Here is an 18,695-nt window from a genome sequence, read left to right on the forward strand (position 1 = left end):
AATAAAATAAAATAAAATAAAATAAAATAAAATAAAATAAAATAAAAAGACAAGGAAGTCGAGTCTTACTGCATTACCATAGAAATCATAGGAAAGTAGGGATCAGCTAGGCATTGGAAGAGATGATCTAGTCAATAGAAATTTAGTTGCTGGAAGATGAAGATTAGACAAATTAGCAAATTAGCAAACTAGCAAATTAGACAAATTCTAACTAGAGGAAAATGTTTCTGCCTCTAGCAGAAAACATTAAATAGATTTTCTGTTTCTTCATATTTTTAAACAGTGTCAAGGTTAATTTTCTGGATTGTCTCCCCTAGCCAAACAAAAACTTTTAAAGCAAGTGTTATCAGATGAAGTTTATCAGGATGGGCCATTAAAGCAAACAGGAAAGCAAAACAGGTTGCACGTTTTAATAGTTTTTCCTTCAGTGCTTGGCGAAGATAAAATCCAATAGATCTCTAGTTTATTTATATGGTGACATATGACACCTCACTGAAGTGTGCATCAGTGTAGAGTGAAACATGGACATGGCATGGTGCCAGATTTTTAAATGACACAGTAAAGACTTGGCATAGTTTTTGTAAAGGGCAGTCATGCCTCCAGTGTAGCAGGATTCCTTGAAGATGCTACTTGGTGTGTAGTTATCTGACAGGCACTTTGAAGTATATGAATCTCATCGGTCCTGGGAGTCCCAGACCAGTTTAGAAGACCTAATTTTCCTTGGATGGTAGAAACACTGACTTCAATTTAGTTTCAACTTACAATGCTTTTGGGCTTGGGAGTTGGATGTTTGTTTGCTTATTTTTCCCTGGAAATAGCAATTTTAGGCTGCTTTGTTCTCCGTAGAGTACTTTCCTTCCAGCTTAGGTTGGACCCTCTAACTGAATGCTCAGTCTCTCCTCAAGCCATTTCACATAAAACTTACTGGTTAAACAAGACCTTCTAAGCCCCTTGTCCTTCCTTCCATAGGCCCAGTTGTACTGCATATGAAAAGATCTGTGCAATGTCTTCCTTACTTCACTTTCTTTTACCAGGGCATTCCTGGCTTGCCTGGACCCCCAGGGCCGCCTGGACGTCCAGGACGTATAGTTTACATCAAAGGAGTAAGTACACTGAACAAACAGTTTCTGTTCTGTCTCTGTAACAAAAATGTGCTGTTCTTGAAATGGTTTGCAAAGTGAAACCTCAAAACATGTTTCAGGCAACAGCATTTACTGTGGGATACCTTGCTTGCATGCATTGGAAGAAATCTCATAACAAGAGTGTGGAGTAATTGCCTGAGGTGACTTGGAAATTAAAACTTATATTCACATTTTAAAGAAAAGGTACAGCATTGAAGAAGCTTCCAGGGTGGAATGTAGCTGCACTACAGAGAAGTTCCTTAAGCTTCCAACCTTAGATGTTGATCACACCAGGGGAACTTTGTGTGTTGACTCTAAGAGGAACTGTATGGTGGGTGGCACAGAGTGGAGACACCACAGCCAGGCTTTGTGATAAGATGGGCACTTGATGGTTCTTGTGCACACTGAAACCGATAAGCTGCACATTTGCTATCCTGGGCTAACAGCCTGTCATATTTTTGACAAAATGCTGTCCCTTTGGTGAACTTTATCCATTATAATATCATTATAATACCAAAACACACCTCCATTCCAAAGGCTACCCACCTCCAAGGTGTAACCACGCCTCACTGAGCTCGTGCTAAGATTTTTTTCTAGTCTATACCTTTAAAAGCAAAGTGAGGAAATTTCACACCAGTCATAAGAAAGGTATGCATGACTAGAGTCACTCAAACTCCACCTAAAAGGTAGAAAATTATATAAATTAGCTTAAGGGAGAGAGGATGTTAGGGATGATACCATCGTGTAAGGAAAGATACCTTCTAACTTCTGGGATCAGTCAACGGGCTGGTTAAGATCTGAACACTTGGTTATGCCAAGTGCCTCCCTAGGAAAATTAAAAATCTCTATAGAGTCGTTTTATATCTTTTAACGTGTTTGTAGCCAGGCTGTGTTACTCATGCTTTTGGTATTTGCACATGCTTTGCAGACAGTGAATTTATCACCAGCAATCCAAAGAACCTGTGTACCTCTTCCTTCAATAAATTGTGCAACTCATTAATATAGCTGTGGTAGTTCTGATTGAACATGACCAAACTCTTTAAGTGTGGCTGTGGTAGTTCATGGAACGCAACAAGACTGAGGGTGTATTACGTTATTTGTGCATCCTTAATTGTGATAGTTCAGTACCCTGAACGCAACAGACTTATAATGACTAATTGGGCATCACTCCAAATTACTTTAGGTTTTAATGCTATAAAGAGCCACTGTGATGTGGCTTTGCCCCACACATATAGACTGGGACATGCTGCAACTCTGTTCTTGTGAATAGAATTCATTCAACTGGTCTCAGGACAGACATGAAGACTGGAACACACAACAATAAGTACTGAGAGATCCCGGATGACTGGAGACTTGCAAACGTGATGCCCATCTATAAGGGCCATAAGGAGAACCCGGGGAACTTCAGGCCTGTCTGCCTGACCTCAGTGCCAGGAAAGGTGATGGAGCACGTCATCTCGAATGCAATTATACAGCATATGCAGGACAACCAGGGGATCAGGCCCAATCAGCATGGGTTCATGAAAGGCAAGTCCTGCCTGACCAACCTCATCTCCTTCTACGACCAGGTGACCCACCTGGTGGATGAGGGAAAGGCTGTTGATGTAGTCTGCCTAGACTTCAGCAAATCCTTTGACACAGTCTCCCACAGTATTCTTCTGGAGAAGCTGGCAGCCCATGGCTTGGACAAGTACACTCTTTGGTGGGTTAAAAACTGGCTGGATGGCCAGACCCAGAGAGTAGTGGTGAATGGAATGAAATCCAGCTGGTGACCGACCAGTCAAAAGCGGTGTTCCCCAGGGGTCAGTGTTGGGGCTCATCCTCTAATATCTTAGTGGTGTAAGAAAAATATCAATATTTTTTTCAGACAGGGTCTTCTGTGAAGCTATTTTATTTGCATTTGCAATGGTAGGTGTCCTGCAAGCAGGAGCACCTAGTGAAGGTGTATATCATAACCTTATATCCCCTATTACCTGATGCATGTTTCCTCCCGTTTCTTCATTGGCTGAGTACTAAAGGTTCACAAACTACTCGATGCCTTTCTATACCATACATGTACAATTTTATTTGACCAAGTGTTAATTTCTCCTTTTCCTTTTTTTTTTCTTTCTTCTGTCATGACTAGAGGGTCCAGGATATTTGTTTTTACTGATTTCATACTGCTCATCCTGTTTTTCTTAGCTATCCTCTCTTCAATATTTTCTTTTCAATATCTTTATCAATGATCTGGATGAGGGGATTGAGTGCACCCTCAGTAAGTTTGCAGACGACACCAAGTTAGGTGCATGTGTCAATCTACTCGAGGGTAGGAAGGCTCTTCAGGAGGATCTGGATAGGCTGAACTGATGGGTTGAGGCCAACTGTATGAGGTTCAACAAGGCCAAGTGCTGGGTCCTGCACCTGGGGCACAACAACCCCAGGCAGCGCTACAGGCTGGGAGATGAGTGGTTAGAAAGCTGCCTGACAGAGAAGGACCTGGGAGTATTGGTTGATAGTCAGCTGAATATGAGCCAGCAGTGTGCTCAGGTGGCCGAGAAGGCCAACAGCATCCTGGCTTGTATCAGAAACAGTGTGGCCAGCTGGACTAGGGAAGTGATTGTACCCCTGTACTCAGCTCTGGTGAGGCTGCACCTTGAGTACTGTGTTCAGTTTTGGGCCCCTCACTACAAGAAGGACATCAAGGTGCTCGAGCATGTCCAGAAAAGAGCAACGAAACTGGTGAGGGGTCTAGAACATTAGTCTTATGAGGAGCAGCTGACATAGCTGGGGTTGTTTAGTTTGGAGAAGAGGAGGCCCAGAGGCAACCTTATTGCTATCTGAATGGAATAAGTGGGGAGCTGGGACTCAGCCTCTTCTCACAAATAGCTAGTGATAGGACAGGAGGGAATGGCCTCAAGTTGTGCCAGAGGAGGTTTAGGTTGGAAATTAGGAGACTAGGAGACATTTCTTCTCAGAAAGAGCAGTCAGGCATTGAAACATGTTGGGGTGGGGGAGAGGGGGAGGCGTCACCGTCCCTGGGGATTTTCAAGGAAAGGCTCAACCTGGTGCTTAGGGACATGTTTTAGTGGGTGACGTTGGTGGTAGGGGGAGAGCTGGACCAGATGATCTTGGAGGTCTTTTCCAACCTTAATGTTTCTATGATTCTATGCTGACAGAACCATGAGAGCTCCCAGGAAGCAAGCAGGACTCTGCGAGGTGCTGTTTTTTATTTCCAAATTTTGTCTTGTCATGTCTATTAGATCTAACTGTTTGGTGTGTTTTCTGGTATATTATTGCCTACATTCATTAAACTTATTTCCCTTCTTATTTTCAATAGACGGTTTTCCCGGTATCTCGCAGACCTCATTGCAAGATGACAGTAAGTCACACATAGAATTTGCTCTTAGCAAGATGCATGGCCATGACAATACATAACCAAAACAGCTACATGCATAACTACAGTATCTCTGCAGCTTTACTCCTCCTGCCTTCTGCTTTACACCGGAGATATGTTTTACCTAGTCTACAAGATAACAAATTTTCAAATGTTTAAATATCCAAAGTTAGCCACATATATATAACAGAACTAACTGGAACCTTTTGCTTAAAGCACTTTGATTACTTGATTGTCCAAACTCTTTTAATGGCTTTCAGAGCTCCATGTTTCCATAGATTGAGAGTTCCTTTGGGGAGTGAATATTTATACATACATGTACATGTATCTTTCAGAAGTACATATAAATAATGTCTCCACATTGTTATGTCTTTGGCTGTTTTCAATTTTCCCGTCCAAAATAAGACTCTTATATATTTCAGTCCGGCATAAAAAGTGTGTCAGAAAAGAAAACTCACAATCCTTATTTGACCCTCAATTGCAGTCTATTCACATATAATTTGTGACTGGAGTGTTGTAATGAAACATACAGGCTCTTTAGCAAAGACAGGCAGGGGCAACGAGGAGGATATATCAACAGATATCAACCACACTGATATCTGTTGGAGAGACAACACAGCAAACCATAAGCAATCCAAAAGTTTCCCAGAAGGTATTGATGATAATTTCCTTCTCCAAGTGATAGAGAAGCCAATGAGGAGAGGTGATATGCTGGACCTCGTTCTCACCAACGGGGAGGGGCTTGGGGGAAATATGAAGGTAAAAGAAAGCCATAGCTGCAGTGACCATGAAATGGCGGAGTTCAAGATTCTTAGGTCAGTGAGGAGGGTGTGCAGCAAATTCACAGCCCTGGACTTTGGGAGAGCAGACTTGGAACTCTTCAGGGATATGCTTTGTAGAGTACTGTGGGATGAAGCCCTGGAGAGAAGATAGGTGCAAGAAAGCTGGTTAATACACCAGCCTCCTCCAAGCTCAGGAGCAATGCATCCCAACAAGGAGGAAGTCAGGCAAAAATGCCAGGAGGCATGAATGTATAAACAAGGAGCTCCTGGAAAACTTAAACACAAAAAGGAAGTCTACAAAGGGTGGAAGCAAGGCCAAGTAGACTGGAAGGAATACAGAGACATTGTCCAAGTAGCCAGGGGTCGAGTTAGGAAAGCCAAAGCCCAGACAGAATTGAATCTGGCCAGGGACATTAAGTGCAACATGAAGGGCTACAAGTACATCAGTGATAACAGGAAGAATAGGAAAGATATGAGCCCTCTGCTGAAGGAAATGGGAGACCTGGTTACCCAGGATATGGAGAAGGCGGAGGTATTCAGTGACATATTTGCTCCAGTCTTCACCAGCAAGTGCTCTAGCCACATCAGGAAATTCACAGAATCCAAAGGCAGGGCTGGGAGAATTAAATGCTTCCCACTGTAGGAGAAGATTAGGTTCAAGACCTTCTAAGGTACCTGAATGTGCATGACCTGATGAGATGCATCTCAGGGTCCTGAAGGAACTAGCAAGATGAAGTTGCTAATCCGCTATCCATCATATTTGAAAAGTCATAGCAGTCTGGTGAAGTTCCCAGTGACTGGAAAAGAAGAAAGACAACCCTCATTTTTAAAAAGGGAAAAATAAAGACACAGAGAAATACAAGCCAGTTGATCTCACCTCTGTCTCCAATAAGATCACAAAGCAGATCCTCCTGGAAAAATGTGCTAAGGCACTTGGAAAACAAAGAGGTGAATGATGACAGCCAACATGGCTTCACTAATTGTGAATCATTTCTGACAAATTTGGTGGCCTTTTAAGACAGGGTTACAGCATTAGTGGATAAGGGAAGAGCATCTGATAGCAGCTACCTGGACTTGTGCAAAGCATTTGATACTGTCCCACACAACAGTCTTGTCTCTAAAATGGTGAGACATGGATTTGGTGGATGGACCACTTGGTGGATAAGGAATTAGCTGGATGGTCGCACTCAAAGAGTTGCAGTCAATGGCTCAATATCCAGGTGGAAAACAGTAATGACTGGTGTCCCTTGGGGTCTGTATTGGGACTGGTATTGTTTAACATCCTTGTTGGTGACATGGACAATGGGATAGAGTGCCCCCTCAGCAAGACTGTGTGTCTAAGAAAGCTGGAGAGGGACTCTCTATCAGGGACTGTACTGAAAGGACAAGGGGTAAAGGTTTTAAACTAAAAGAAGTGTTGAAGGTCAGATTTGATAGGACCCAATCTAGTGGAGGATATCCCTGCCCATGGGAGGGGGTTTCAACTAGGTAAACTTTAATGTCTCTTCCAACCCAAATCATTCTATGATTCTATGATAAGCATTTATTACAAGAAAGCCACCAGGTGAAGCTCTGCCACACTTTTCCAAAGTAAATGACAACACCCCCGTTGTCTTCAAAGGAACTGTAATTTCACACTCAGTGTCAAAAGAAAGGAAAGAGTTTTCATATTTTCAGGACACTTTGATGCAATTTTTGTTTAACATGTCATAGAAATCACATCCTACAATGTACTGTGGACACAGTTTAATCCTGGGATTACTCTTCCTAGGACAATATTATACTGCTAACCTGTGGGATACATACTTTGAAAGGATTCTGTCTTTGAACACCATGGTCTTCCCCTGAATAGTCTGATGCATGGTATGGCTGCTCTAGTTTTCTGTTAAACAATATAGTTCAAAATAGTATTGTTCTCCTCTCTTCCAATTTCCATTAGTTCTTTTTTACTCATATTAGAAAAGCAGCTCTTGACTTAGACTATACTAGATGCATTCATCACACCATTTACTATTCAAGAAAGATTTATCCCAGGTAATGTATATTTCTGATCTTTCTGTTAATTAACAATAGTCATTACCCCATGGTAATTTCACATTTCTATGGTTTTGGCCCACTATTGTAGACATCGTTTTACCTTATTGAATTCCTCCCTTAAATCTTCCTATTCCTACTGGATAACATTCTGGTATGTTTTTCTCACATTCACACAAAAGTTCTGGGTTAGTCAGCTTCATCTCTGAAACCTGACTGGACTGCACTGAGCAACCTGCTGTAGTTGATCCTGCCCTGGGCTAGACAACTTCCTGAAATCCCTTCCAAACTCAAGTTTTGTATGCTTCCCTGTGGAATGATTCAATCAATGCAAACCTATTTTAGCTGAGTTTCAGATAATAATAAAAAAGTCACTTTTCAGTCAGGTTACAATCACTGAATAATAAAAGTGAATTTTACATGTAAAAGTAGTAGAGCCTGTAGATATAAATACCTCTTCATGTATCTGAATACACTAGATAGCTTTGACCTACATTTGTGGATAATCTAAACCTATCCAAGTATATAGATAAGAAGTCTGCTGCACATGCCTACATAAATGTATATCCATAAAAAACTACAGACTGAATCTCACAAGTTTTCTTCATGTGAAGTGAATTTCTGAATTTAAAGGAGCTATCCATGTGACTGAAGACTCCTAAGAGCTAATACTGCAGTATTAACCATATGAAGCACACAAGTTTGATTTTCTTTGTATGCTTGTTTAAATTAATATAAATAGTACTAGTTAGTACTGAGGTCTGTCTATTTCCAAGCAGTGTGCCACATTTTAATTCCCGCACTGTCCTTGTTTTGAAGACAGGTCATAGAAGTATTGTTACAGGGGAATTGAGTCAGAATAGGATAGACCTGAATAAGAAGTTTCTCCCCACAGTGATTTCAATGCATCTGGAGTATAGGTCAACATCAGAGAGTAGGCCTAGCCACGGTCTGATGAAAAAAATACAACCATATTCTGTTATCATACAATCAAAAATCAAATCATGCTTTCAAATGCAGTGATGGAAATTTAGAATTGTTCTTGGAGAATAAGTCTTCTGATGTTTCTCTAGCATGACTTTGAGTAGGATTTGCTAGTGCCTCCAAAATGCATGTTGTTATGCTCTTACTGAAAGCATGTTGCATGCTTAAGATAGCACAATCCTGAAAAAGGCTTGCTTAGTTAATACTCGGAGCCTGCCAAACTGGAGATAAGCACAGAGTGCTGTTATAATACTTACTGTGATAGCATGCAAACATTCCAGGCTTTCTAGTCATATTAAGTGATGCACTTCCATCAATTAATGTGTATGGATAAGTTCTAATTGATTTCTTTTTGTCTGTAGGTGAGTGCTACATACCCTGGGAATGAAGAAGCTCTTAATGTCCAAGGTGAGTAATTCTTGCAGCATGGCTTAAACAAACTGTTCTTATTATGAACAAAAAACATTGTTTTTTTCTTGGGTGTTGCATAACTGGTTTCATGAGGGAAAAAAAAAGAAAGATGGTCTCACTTGTTCTGGTGAATCCATAAGATCATATCTTGGTCCAGTCTCAACATGTAGGCCAAAGAATAAATGAGTATAGGGCTGCACTTCAAAGGCTAGCTTATAAATTGAGTAGTGGATGAGGGAAAGGCTGTGGATGTGGTCTATATAGACTTCAGTATGACTTATGATACCATTTCCCACAGCATTCTCCTGAAGAAACTGGCTGCTCAAGGCCTGGACAGGTATACGCTTCATTGCATTAAAAACTGGCTGGGTGGCTGGGCCCAAAGTGTCACAGTGATTGGAGAAATATGCAGCCAGAGGTCAGTCACAAGTGGATTCCCCCAGGGATCAATACTGGGGCCCATTCTCTTAAATATCTTTATCAATGATCTGGATGAGAAGATCGAGCACACCCTCAGTTAGTTTGCAGACAACACCAAGTTGGGCACAAGTGTTGATCTGCTTGAGGGTAGGAAGGCTCCACAGAGGGATCTGGATAGGCTGAACTGATGGGTCGAGGCCAACTGTATGAGGTTCAACAAGGCTAAGTGCTGGCTCCTGCATTTGGGGCACAACAACCCCAAGCAATGCTACAGGCTGGGAGAAGGGTGGCCGGAAAGCTCTGCAGAGGAAAAGGAACTGGGGCTGTTGGTCGATGCTTGCCTGAACATGAGCTGGCAGTGTGCTCAGGTGGCCAAGAAGGCCAAAGACATCCTGGCTTGTTATCAGAAAAAGTGTGGCCAGCAGGACTAGGGAAGTGATCATCCCCCTACACTCTGCTCTAGTGAGGCTGCACCTTGAGTAATGTGTTTAGTTTTTTGGGCCTCTCACTACAAGAAGGACATTGAGGCCCTGGAGAGTGTCCAGAGAAGGGCAACGAAGCTGGTGAAGTGTCTAGAACACAAGTCATATGAGGAGCAGCTGAGGGAACTGGGGTTGTTTAGCTTGGAGAAAAGAAGGCTCAGGGAGACATTACTGTACTTTACAATTACCCTAAAGGAGGCTGTACTGAGGTGGGGATCAGGCTTTTCTCCCAAGCACCAAGTGATAAGATGAGGCAGAATGGCCTCAAGTTGTGCCAGGGGATGTTTAGGTTGGATATTAGGATAAATTTACTTGCTGGAAGAGTTGTGCGGCATTGGAATAGCCTGCCCAGAGAACTGGTTGAGTCACCATCCCTGGAGGTCTTCAAGAAAAGTGCAGATGTAGAATTTAGTATTATGCTTTAGTGATGAACTTGTCAGTGCTAGGTTAAAAGTTGGACTAGATGATCATAGAGGTCTTTTCCAACCTGAATGCTTCTATGATTCTATTCTATGATTCTATGAATAATACCTAGAAAAACAGGAAGTTTATCCAGATGTATTTGGGTATAGCTCTATCCTCAGCTCATCTGGAAGGAAAATAATGTTCATAACTTTTCTGACCTCAGAGAACTTTTTATTTATTATAAATGCTTTTATGGCCTGAGGAAGCAATAAACTATAACATTCTGGACATTCATAATTACAGATTTTATTTTTTTTCATAGTCTAGAGATAGCAGTTTTGGTGTCAAAATCATAATATAAGAGCCATTTCTGCTCTTGCCCCATGAAATTCACAAATGCAATGAGAACAGGTTTGTTCAGAGGGTCAAAGGCTAGGTGATTAAGGAAAGGAGAGTGAAAGATTGATCTGTAAAAGAAAGATTATTTTGTAAATGTTGGGGGTGATAAACAAGAGAGGACAATGAGCCAGCCAGCCATTCAATATTCATGAGAACAGTGAGACAAGCATATAGGGACTGGAGTTAAAAGTCCTGCACGTATGAAAAATCTGCTCTTACTATCAGTGGTTTGGTTGTTACTTCTGTAGTCTGTTGTTTGAAAGTTCTCATGAATTTTTTTTCATTGTGATGCTTTTATGGCAGGTGCTAAAGGAAACAGAGATTGCTGGGGGCTGCAGTCCACTGGGAGTTCAGCGGACTTAAAAGGAGAAAAGGGAGACAGAGGTGATCCAGGACCACCAGGTATACTAAATCAGATATGTCACTGATACCCTCTAAAGGATCATGTGTTTAACTTAAAAGCAGTTCAGCAAAGTACCTTTACCTGCCTAAAGACATACTTAGTTTCTTGCTGAACTGAGGTGCAGAACAAAGCCTGCAATGTTATCAAAAATATCCTCTGAAAATAACTATCTGTACTGCACATTTGTGAACCTATTATGAGTGTGTTCAGTATATGAACAGATATTGAAATGTATCTGGCTGGTTAGAGATTTTCTGAAATCTTAGAACATCACACCCAATTCCTGAGACATTGTTTTGTTATCAGAGTTTTTGAGCCAAATGGACTAAAATTCAGTGCTTTCCCTTTCAGGATAACATAACTCTGCATTCTGATTTCAAGGCAGCCATTTGTTGGTGATAGTCCCAATTCCAGAACACGACTGTCTCCATTTCAACCAACTTGCTTTATTTGTCATAATCATGAAAAGTATGAGAGCTAAATTATCAATTTACTTGTGCTAGGAGCATCACAACAGATGTTTCTTACCAAAGATTTACTTTTCTATATCAAAAGTTGATACATATTGTTAATTCTTACACATTCAAAAATAGTTATAGAAACAAGCATCTATTTGAAAAGATTGCTATTACAAATTCTTCCTTTTTACTACATTTTTTGAAATCTCATATACTGAGATAAGGCTTTGGTCAGTGCCAGCAATCATTCAAAATAGAAGAAGCTGTACATCAAATTAATGTTCCTATACCATATTTATAATATTTGTCCTCTAATGTGTTCATAATTAATACAAAATTGTATATACATGGACATTTTGTCTTTGTTCCAAAGCCACAGTTCTGTTGACTTAAGATATTTGGTTATTTTTATGAGGACATCTGTTTGTTGTAATCAAATCTGCTTTCTTGTCTTGTCCTTATTAATCTTCATTCTGATCAATATCCAGTGCTCTGAAGTAGTGGTTAGTGCTTCATCATCAACAGACTTATTTTAAAAAAAAATATTACTTTTGTCCATACCTGATGATTTCAGGTATTTCTGAATGAGAGGATTATGCTTATGATTTTGTTATAAAACTACAACTAGAGAGGATGGAGAAAATAACACAATAATTCTGGTTAAACTGTCTTGTTTAAATCTTTCTCCTAAAACAATGTCAGTTGATGTAATTGCTACAATGTTCTTTTATACAAATCAGTTCTGTAGGTCTCATAGATATCTATACAACCTTTGACAATGGAAATTCACAATCCAGAAACTGCAGGATAGTAGAACATTATTAAAGTATAGGAAATTTTCAAAACCTTCTCTGGGGTCAGACATTTGAAGGTCCTTCCAGTTCACTATCTGTTGAGTCACAGCAATCTGAAAAGCTTTCTGAACTCTGCCATTTATTCATTCAGTGGATTTATTTTTCCTCTACCCCAAATGTCATCCGTCTAACCTTACAGACAGACTCCATTAATTGATAGCTTGCAAAAACATGAAGCCAGCATAGAAAGCATGGATATTTGGCAGGCCGCAATTTATATAACTACTCTGTATAAAGGCAGGTATAGTAATATCCAGAATATAGGCACAGTGTTCCAATCATGTATGCAACATTCCAACACTCATTATTTCTGGCTGAAGAAATACAGTCTGAAGCCATGTAAGGAAACCGATTTAGGAACAGAGGAGAAGACTTCACAGTATCATGATCTCAGACCCAATTGCCTAAAGTTGAAGATCTGCTCATCTAAAATGCAGTGTTTATTGCAGTATACTGGCATTTGATCCTTCCTTCCTTACTGCCAGGCCACATTCATACCTGGCATTCTGGACAAATTTCAACACTCATCCAAATCCGCCTTCAGCTTGTTTGTCCTGAGACTTTCTTTTCTTTTTGAAGAAGTTTCACCCTCCTTTTCATGAATACTGGAAGGAATTCAATTAAAGGAAAAGCAGAGGGGGAACAAGACAGCATCTCACTGGACAAGCATTAATTCCTGTAATGAATTTTGTTGCTCCAGGGACTGAGTTCATTTATAAATCAGATCCCAGATCAGAAAGCAGAACAGCTTTCTCTAAAAGAAATGGCACCAAAGTTCTGTAGCTTTATGATCATTGTGAGGGTGTGATTTTGCTATTGATAACGCCCATGCAAAGTGCTATTAGTCTGTTTCAGCAACATCAGAAAACAAACCAAAATGAAAATGTCTGGTCTGCCAGCACAGGCTATGCAATTAGCATGTTTCCATCTGGTTGGTGTTGATTCCCAAAGATCCTACAGAAAATTGCCTACCAGCCCTCCACTGAATGTCTAGAGAAGAAGACTGGACTAGGTAAGCCCTTGAGAAGTCATGTCAGGCAAACTTCCCTGGCTGTGTAAACTAAACAGGGCCAGGATATGGGACAGTTGTCCTGCAGTTTTAATGTGAGCATGTTTCCTGGCCAACATTTGGCCTAAAATAAATAACACTTTCCAAGACCATGGGAGATAGCTTAAGCTAAGGATTGGTACAATAGGCTGTATAGATAACTTTCTCCTGTTTTGGGAGTGAGGAAGACAGTTTAGCTGTATGGATAAAAGCTATGCTACTTGATCATGGGGCTAAAGAGGTAGGATTTTAACTACCAGTACAAGGTATATCCAGCCTTAAGCTCCCAGATCACGGTTCTTCTGTCCTATCTGAAGCCACTCCTGTTTTTCCACTGGTTCCCTACCACAAGTTTTTGGGTTCTGTTTAGAGTGATGCCCTCCCTATTCCTCACATACCTTGCATAGAACTAGTCTGCCTGAAAGGTCTCCTAGGAAGACCTAAAACATTACCCAACATATAAATTAATACTAAGCAACATCTTAGAAGAACACCTACCAAGCTACCTGTCCATTCTCCATCCCCTCTCATAGATTGAGCAATAGCTGTCAGGGTTCAAATAAAATCAAAATAGCTGCCACACTGGCAATACATTTCTGACCCAGAGTACAGATGTATACACTATCTACATGATCTAATTGCATCTGAAATAATATACTGAGATCTAAGACGTATGGCTGGAACAGTGTTGCACCCAAAGTTCAGAACACATTTGAAGAAATGTCAGCCGCCATGGCTGCCAGGAGGGCCAACTGTATCCTGGGGTGCATCAAGCACAGCATTGCTAGTCAGTTGAGGGAAGGGATTGTCCAGGTCTACTCTGTGCTAGTGCGGCCTCACCTCAAGTACTGTGTGCAGTTCTGGGCACTGCAGTACAAAAAAGATGTGAAACTACTGGAGAGTGTCCAGATGGTCCAGTATTAAGATGGTGAAGAGCCTAGAGAGGAAGATGTATGAGGTCACTTGGCCTGTTCAGCCTGGAAAAGAGGAGGCTGAGGGGAGACCTCATCGCGGTCTACAGCTTCCTCACATGGGGGAGTGGAGGGGCAGGCGCCAATCTATTCTCTTTAGTGACCTGAGGGAATGGTGTCAAGCTGCGACAGGGGAGGTTCAGGCTGGATATCAGGAAGAGGTTCTTCACTGAGAGGGTAGTCATTCACTGAAACAGGCTCCCCAGGGAAGTAGTCATTGCACCAAGCCTGTCAGAGTTTAAGAAGCATTTGGACTGTGCACTTAGTCACATGGTCTGAAATTTGGGTAGACCTGTATGGTGCCAGGAGTTGGACTTGATGATCCTTATGGGTCCCTTCCAACTCGGGATATTTTATGATTCTATGAAAATGTCCCCAGCTGTTACTGGCAGCTGTAAAACATTGATTTTCCAAGTATATCCCAAACAAAAAATATTTGAGGACTTTTTAGACTTGTTGTGCTGGCTTGACAGCTTTGACTGACCACCATTGGCAGACAACACAGCACAGCTGTTATAACCATTGGTACTGGTACTGGTTTTTCTTGCACAAAAAATGTCGAAGGACAGTTGTTCAGCAGAATGACAGTAACCCTGGTTCTTTCTCTTGTTGGTTATGTGTGGCCAGCAGGACTAGAGAAGTGATTGTCCTCCTGTACTCTGCTCTGGTGAGGCCACACCTCGAGTACCGTGTTCAGTTTTGGGCCCCTCACTGCAAGAAGGACATCGAAGTGCTCAAACGAATCCAGAGAAGGGCAACAAAGGGCAACAAAGCTGGTGAGGGGTCTGGAGAACAAGTCTTATGAGGAGCAGCTGAGGGAGATGGGGTTGTTCAGCCTGGAAAAGAGAAGGCTCAGGGGCGACCTTATCACACTCTACAGGTACCTTAAAGGAGGCTGTAGCGAGGTGGTATTCTCTCACGTGCCTGGTAACAGGATGAGGGGGAATGGGCTAAAGTTACACCAGGGGAGGTTTGGGTTGTTAGGCACTGGAATGGGATGCCCAGAGAAGTGGTTGATTCACCATCCCTGGAGGTCTTTTAAAAGACATTTAGATTTAGAGCTTAGTGATATAGTTTAGTGGAGGACTTGTTTGTGTTAGGTCAGAGGTTGGCCTAGGTGATCTTGGAGGTGTCTTCAACCTAGATGATTCTGTGATTCTGTGAAAGTGTCCTTGCACAAAAAATAGTACAACTGTAACTCATTCAGAAGTGGGCTGGTATTGACTGCCACCCCATTGCTTGCAAAACATATGGAATGCTCTTGTGTTAAAGGGTAAGAAAGTTTGGCAGAACCTAAACCCCCTGTGTTCCAGCTTGTCCTCAGATATCCGAGGGGCTGGGCTTAGATTCTGAGTGATGCCCAATTGACACTATAAGTCCAGTTGCATTCAATATATCATGATCACAGATGCACAAATAGCACAATCAGCAGGTTTGGTCACATTAATTACAATCACGGCTTCACAAATAGTACAATACATCTTCAGTCTAGTAAATGACTGGTGTAGTTTTTTGAAGCAACAGGAGTATAGGTTCTTTTGGATTGCTGGTGATAAATACACTGTCTGCAAAGCATGTGCAGATACCAAGAATATAAGAAACACAACCAGCTACACATGCTAACTTATGAAACAACTTTATAGAGAATGCTAGGTTTCCTAGGGAAGCACTCAGTAAAACCAAGAGTTCGAATCTCACCCAATAGGCGTTCCTACGGGAGGGGAAGAGATGTTCAGCCCATCAACTGGTCCCAGAAGTCAGTGATGTCCTTCCAACATGTCTATGATGGTGTCTTCCCCTGACATTTTCCTCTATTGATCCATTTCTTTTACTATTTTCTTACTTTTAGGTGAAGCTTGAGTGACTCTAGTCATACATGCCTTCCTTGTGATTGGTACAAATATTTCTTGCTTTTCTTTAAAGGTATAGGCTCAGAGAAATTCAGAATGCATGCTCAGTGAGGGGCGGTCACCCCTTTGAGATAGGTAGCTTTTGGGATGGAGGTGTGTTTTGGCATTATAATGAGATTATAATGATCATTTTTCAGAAAACTGAGTACTTGTCATTTTTGAGACTTCTTTGCTTTCAAATGTCATTGAAATCCACAGGAAGGTTCAGAAATTATTAAGGTGAAGGAGTGAGACAGAGCATGTAAGCATGGTTTCATTAGGAAACCGAACTAAAAATGTGAGATTTAAAGGTTAATATTACCATTGTAAATCATTTTCCTTTCAACTTCTAAACCAAAAATACCTAAAGCAGTGCTTTTAAAAAGGAAATTACAGATAATTACTGTACTTTATTTTCTTCATTTTTCAGGTCCACCTCTACCTCCATCATATTTCAGCCACTTTATTAATAGCATAAAGGTAATTATATCCCATTTGTGTTTGCATTTTTTAAGCTTTTTTTAAAGCAATCTTTGCTATATATTAAGCATACTACAGTACAGAATACTGAAATATACGAAACAGATAATTGGATCGGCAATTACAAATTATATTAATTCCTTAAACTCCAGCTGAATAAAAAAGTTTGTTACAAATACAGAGATAGTTGTCAGTACTTCAGAAAGATTACGGAAATATATATATATATTAGTGAGGCTTTTTGCCTTTCCAGTGGTATTAAAGTGAGTCATTATGCACTGTTACATAACATAGGTTGGTATAAACTATTTGCTGTAAATTAATGCCTTTGGTTCCATGCCAGCTCAGGTAAGAGACATCCATTTCCTAAAGGGTGACTAGAAAAAATATTACCAACAATCAATGCATGAAAAGAAATTAACTTCTGTTGAATACGATTTATCTTTTAAACACAATGAATAAAATAAATTAAAGTGATGGAAAGCATGTTTCTACTTCACCATGCTCATTTACTGAGATCTCATAAAAGAAAACATATCCATACCATGATATGCTTGGTCTCTCTCTGTTCCACTATTCTACTGACTGCTTTAAGTGACAAAAATCAATACCTACACAATACTATTTTAAATGCTTTTTTTGTAAGCAAGGTTGTTATTGCTCTTTATCAAAACAAGATCTGAAAAAATTCAAATCAAGTTATCATTTAATGATGGCATAGAAAAAAGGGTTCGTGGGGGTACTGTCAGTTTCCTTGAAGGACTCCTACCGCTGTCTTTTTTTCAGATATTGTTCCTGCTTGGCTAAGAGCACTGAAGTTATTTCTATAACATGAAGTGTCCCATGCATGCATGGCAGAGTCATTGTGGCTTCTTTGATCCAATAAAACAGTGTTTGCAGCTTTACAGCTTTAGCTACAATTTCATCTAGTCCTTCAGCTCTACAAAATGGCATACCATATAGAAAGTTTTATATTTCTGTGTACAGGAAAAAAAAAAAAAAAAAAAAAAAAAGAGAGTCAAAATTTCAGACAACTTTAAAAGACCATTGCATGGGTTTCTGATCTCTCTTCAACTAAATGCTTTCAAATATGTTATATTTAAAGGGTGAAAAAGGAGACAATGGAAACACTGGTGTAAAAGGAGAAAAAGGAGAACCAAACAGAGGTTTTTACCTGGCAGGACCTCCTGGACCACCTGGAAGACCAGGATTAATTGTAAGTCACATAAATGGTATAACAGGAATACTTGTGGGTACCCATTTTATTAACTTAGAAGGCTGTAAAAAGAAAAAAATCATCATAATGATGTTAAGAACAATATATACGCTTCTACGCTAACCATTAGGTTAATGAGACAGACTTGCATTAGGCATAAACACAGACACATCGCTATTGGAATTAATTTGCTCTGAAAAACTGATATAGTGTTGTGCTCAGCTGGCTAATACAACTAAATCAGTATGTAGATTCATGCTGTCAACAGCATTACAAGTCAAGGCAATATATATAACTATGTAAGACCTATCAGAAAGCTTTCTGAAACTTCAATTCTATAATTTAGTTTAATATATAGGTATTTTTTTCATTTCCCATGACTCTTTGAAAAAAAAATGCTTATGACTCGTGTCTGAACAGTGGCGTAGTAGCCTGCCTTCAGAAAATATTGCCACCAGAGATGAAGGACCTCCAGCTGTGAAATTGATACATTCAAGGTAGTATTTTTTATCGTTCATAGGGACCAAAAGGGGACTCGGTTGTTGGACCCAGAGGACCTCCAGGGTTACCTGGCTTACCTGGATTACCAGGTTATGGAAAAACTGGACCTCCTGGCCCACCTGGCCCACCAGGACCACCAGGACCCCCTGCAATATATGGGTCAGGTGAGAGGGTATAATTTTGTTTTTCACTATGTATGTGAGCACATATGCATACTTACATGCCCCTCTCTCTTCATCATTTCCTTTATGTATCTGCTCTTCTAGCCACCCATCCATTCTTCATGCTTGAATCAGGCTTGTTCCTTCTTTCCTGCACACTGATGTTATTTCTATGAGGGGTGTGGATTGGAACTGAGACCACAAAAGGGACAACTTCTCTGCAATCAGTTTTCATTGACCAGTGCCATGGGAGCACTAATGCATGAAAACCTTATTTTAACTGTGATTGGGAGGAAGTAACAG

At 40.6% G+C, this 18,695-nt stretch overlaps 1 protein-coding gene across 4 annotated transcripts in view; it reads left to right on the forward strand.

The window, feature by feature from the left end:
- COL15A1 (collagen type XV alpha 1 chain) overlaps positions 1-18,695 on the forward strand; it is a 118,644-nt gene that overhangs the window by 87,209 nt on the left and 12,740 nt on the right. For all 4 annotated transcript variants that reach the window (XM_035316431.1, XM_035316433.1, XM_035316432.1 and 1 more), the window contains exons 24-30: positions 1,035-1,103; positions 4,438-4,479; positions 8,657-8,702; positions 10,715-10,813; positions 16,465-16,514; positions 17,620-17,730; positions 18,251-18,395. In XM_035316431.1, the coding sequence (XP_035172322.1) occupies positions 1,035-1,103; positions 4,438-4,479; positions 8,657-8,702; positions 10,715-10,813; positions 16,465-16,514; positions 17,620-17,730; positions 18,251-18,395 (562 nt within the window). The remainder of the gene's footprint in view (positions 1-1,034; positions 1,104-4,437; positions 4,480-8,656; positions 8,703-10,714; positions 10,814-16,464; positions 16,515-17,619; positions 17,731-18,250; positions 18,396-18,695) is intronic.

Source organism: Oxyura jamaicensis, chromosome 2, assembly GCF_011077185.1.
Source record: "Oxyura jamaicensis isolate SHBP4307 breed ruddy duck chromosome 2, BPBGC_Ojam_1.0, whole genome shotgun sequence".
Classification (NCBI taxonomy): Eukaryota; Metazoa; Chordata; class Aves; order Anseriformes; family Anatidae; genus Oxyura; species Oxyura jamaicensis.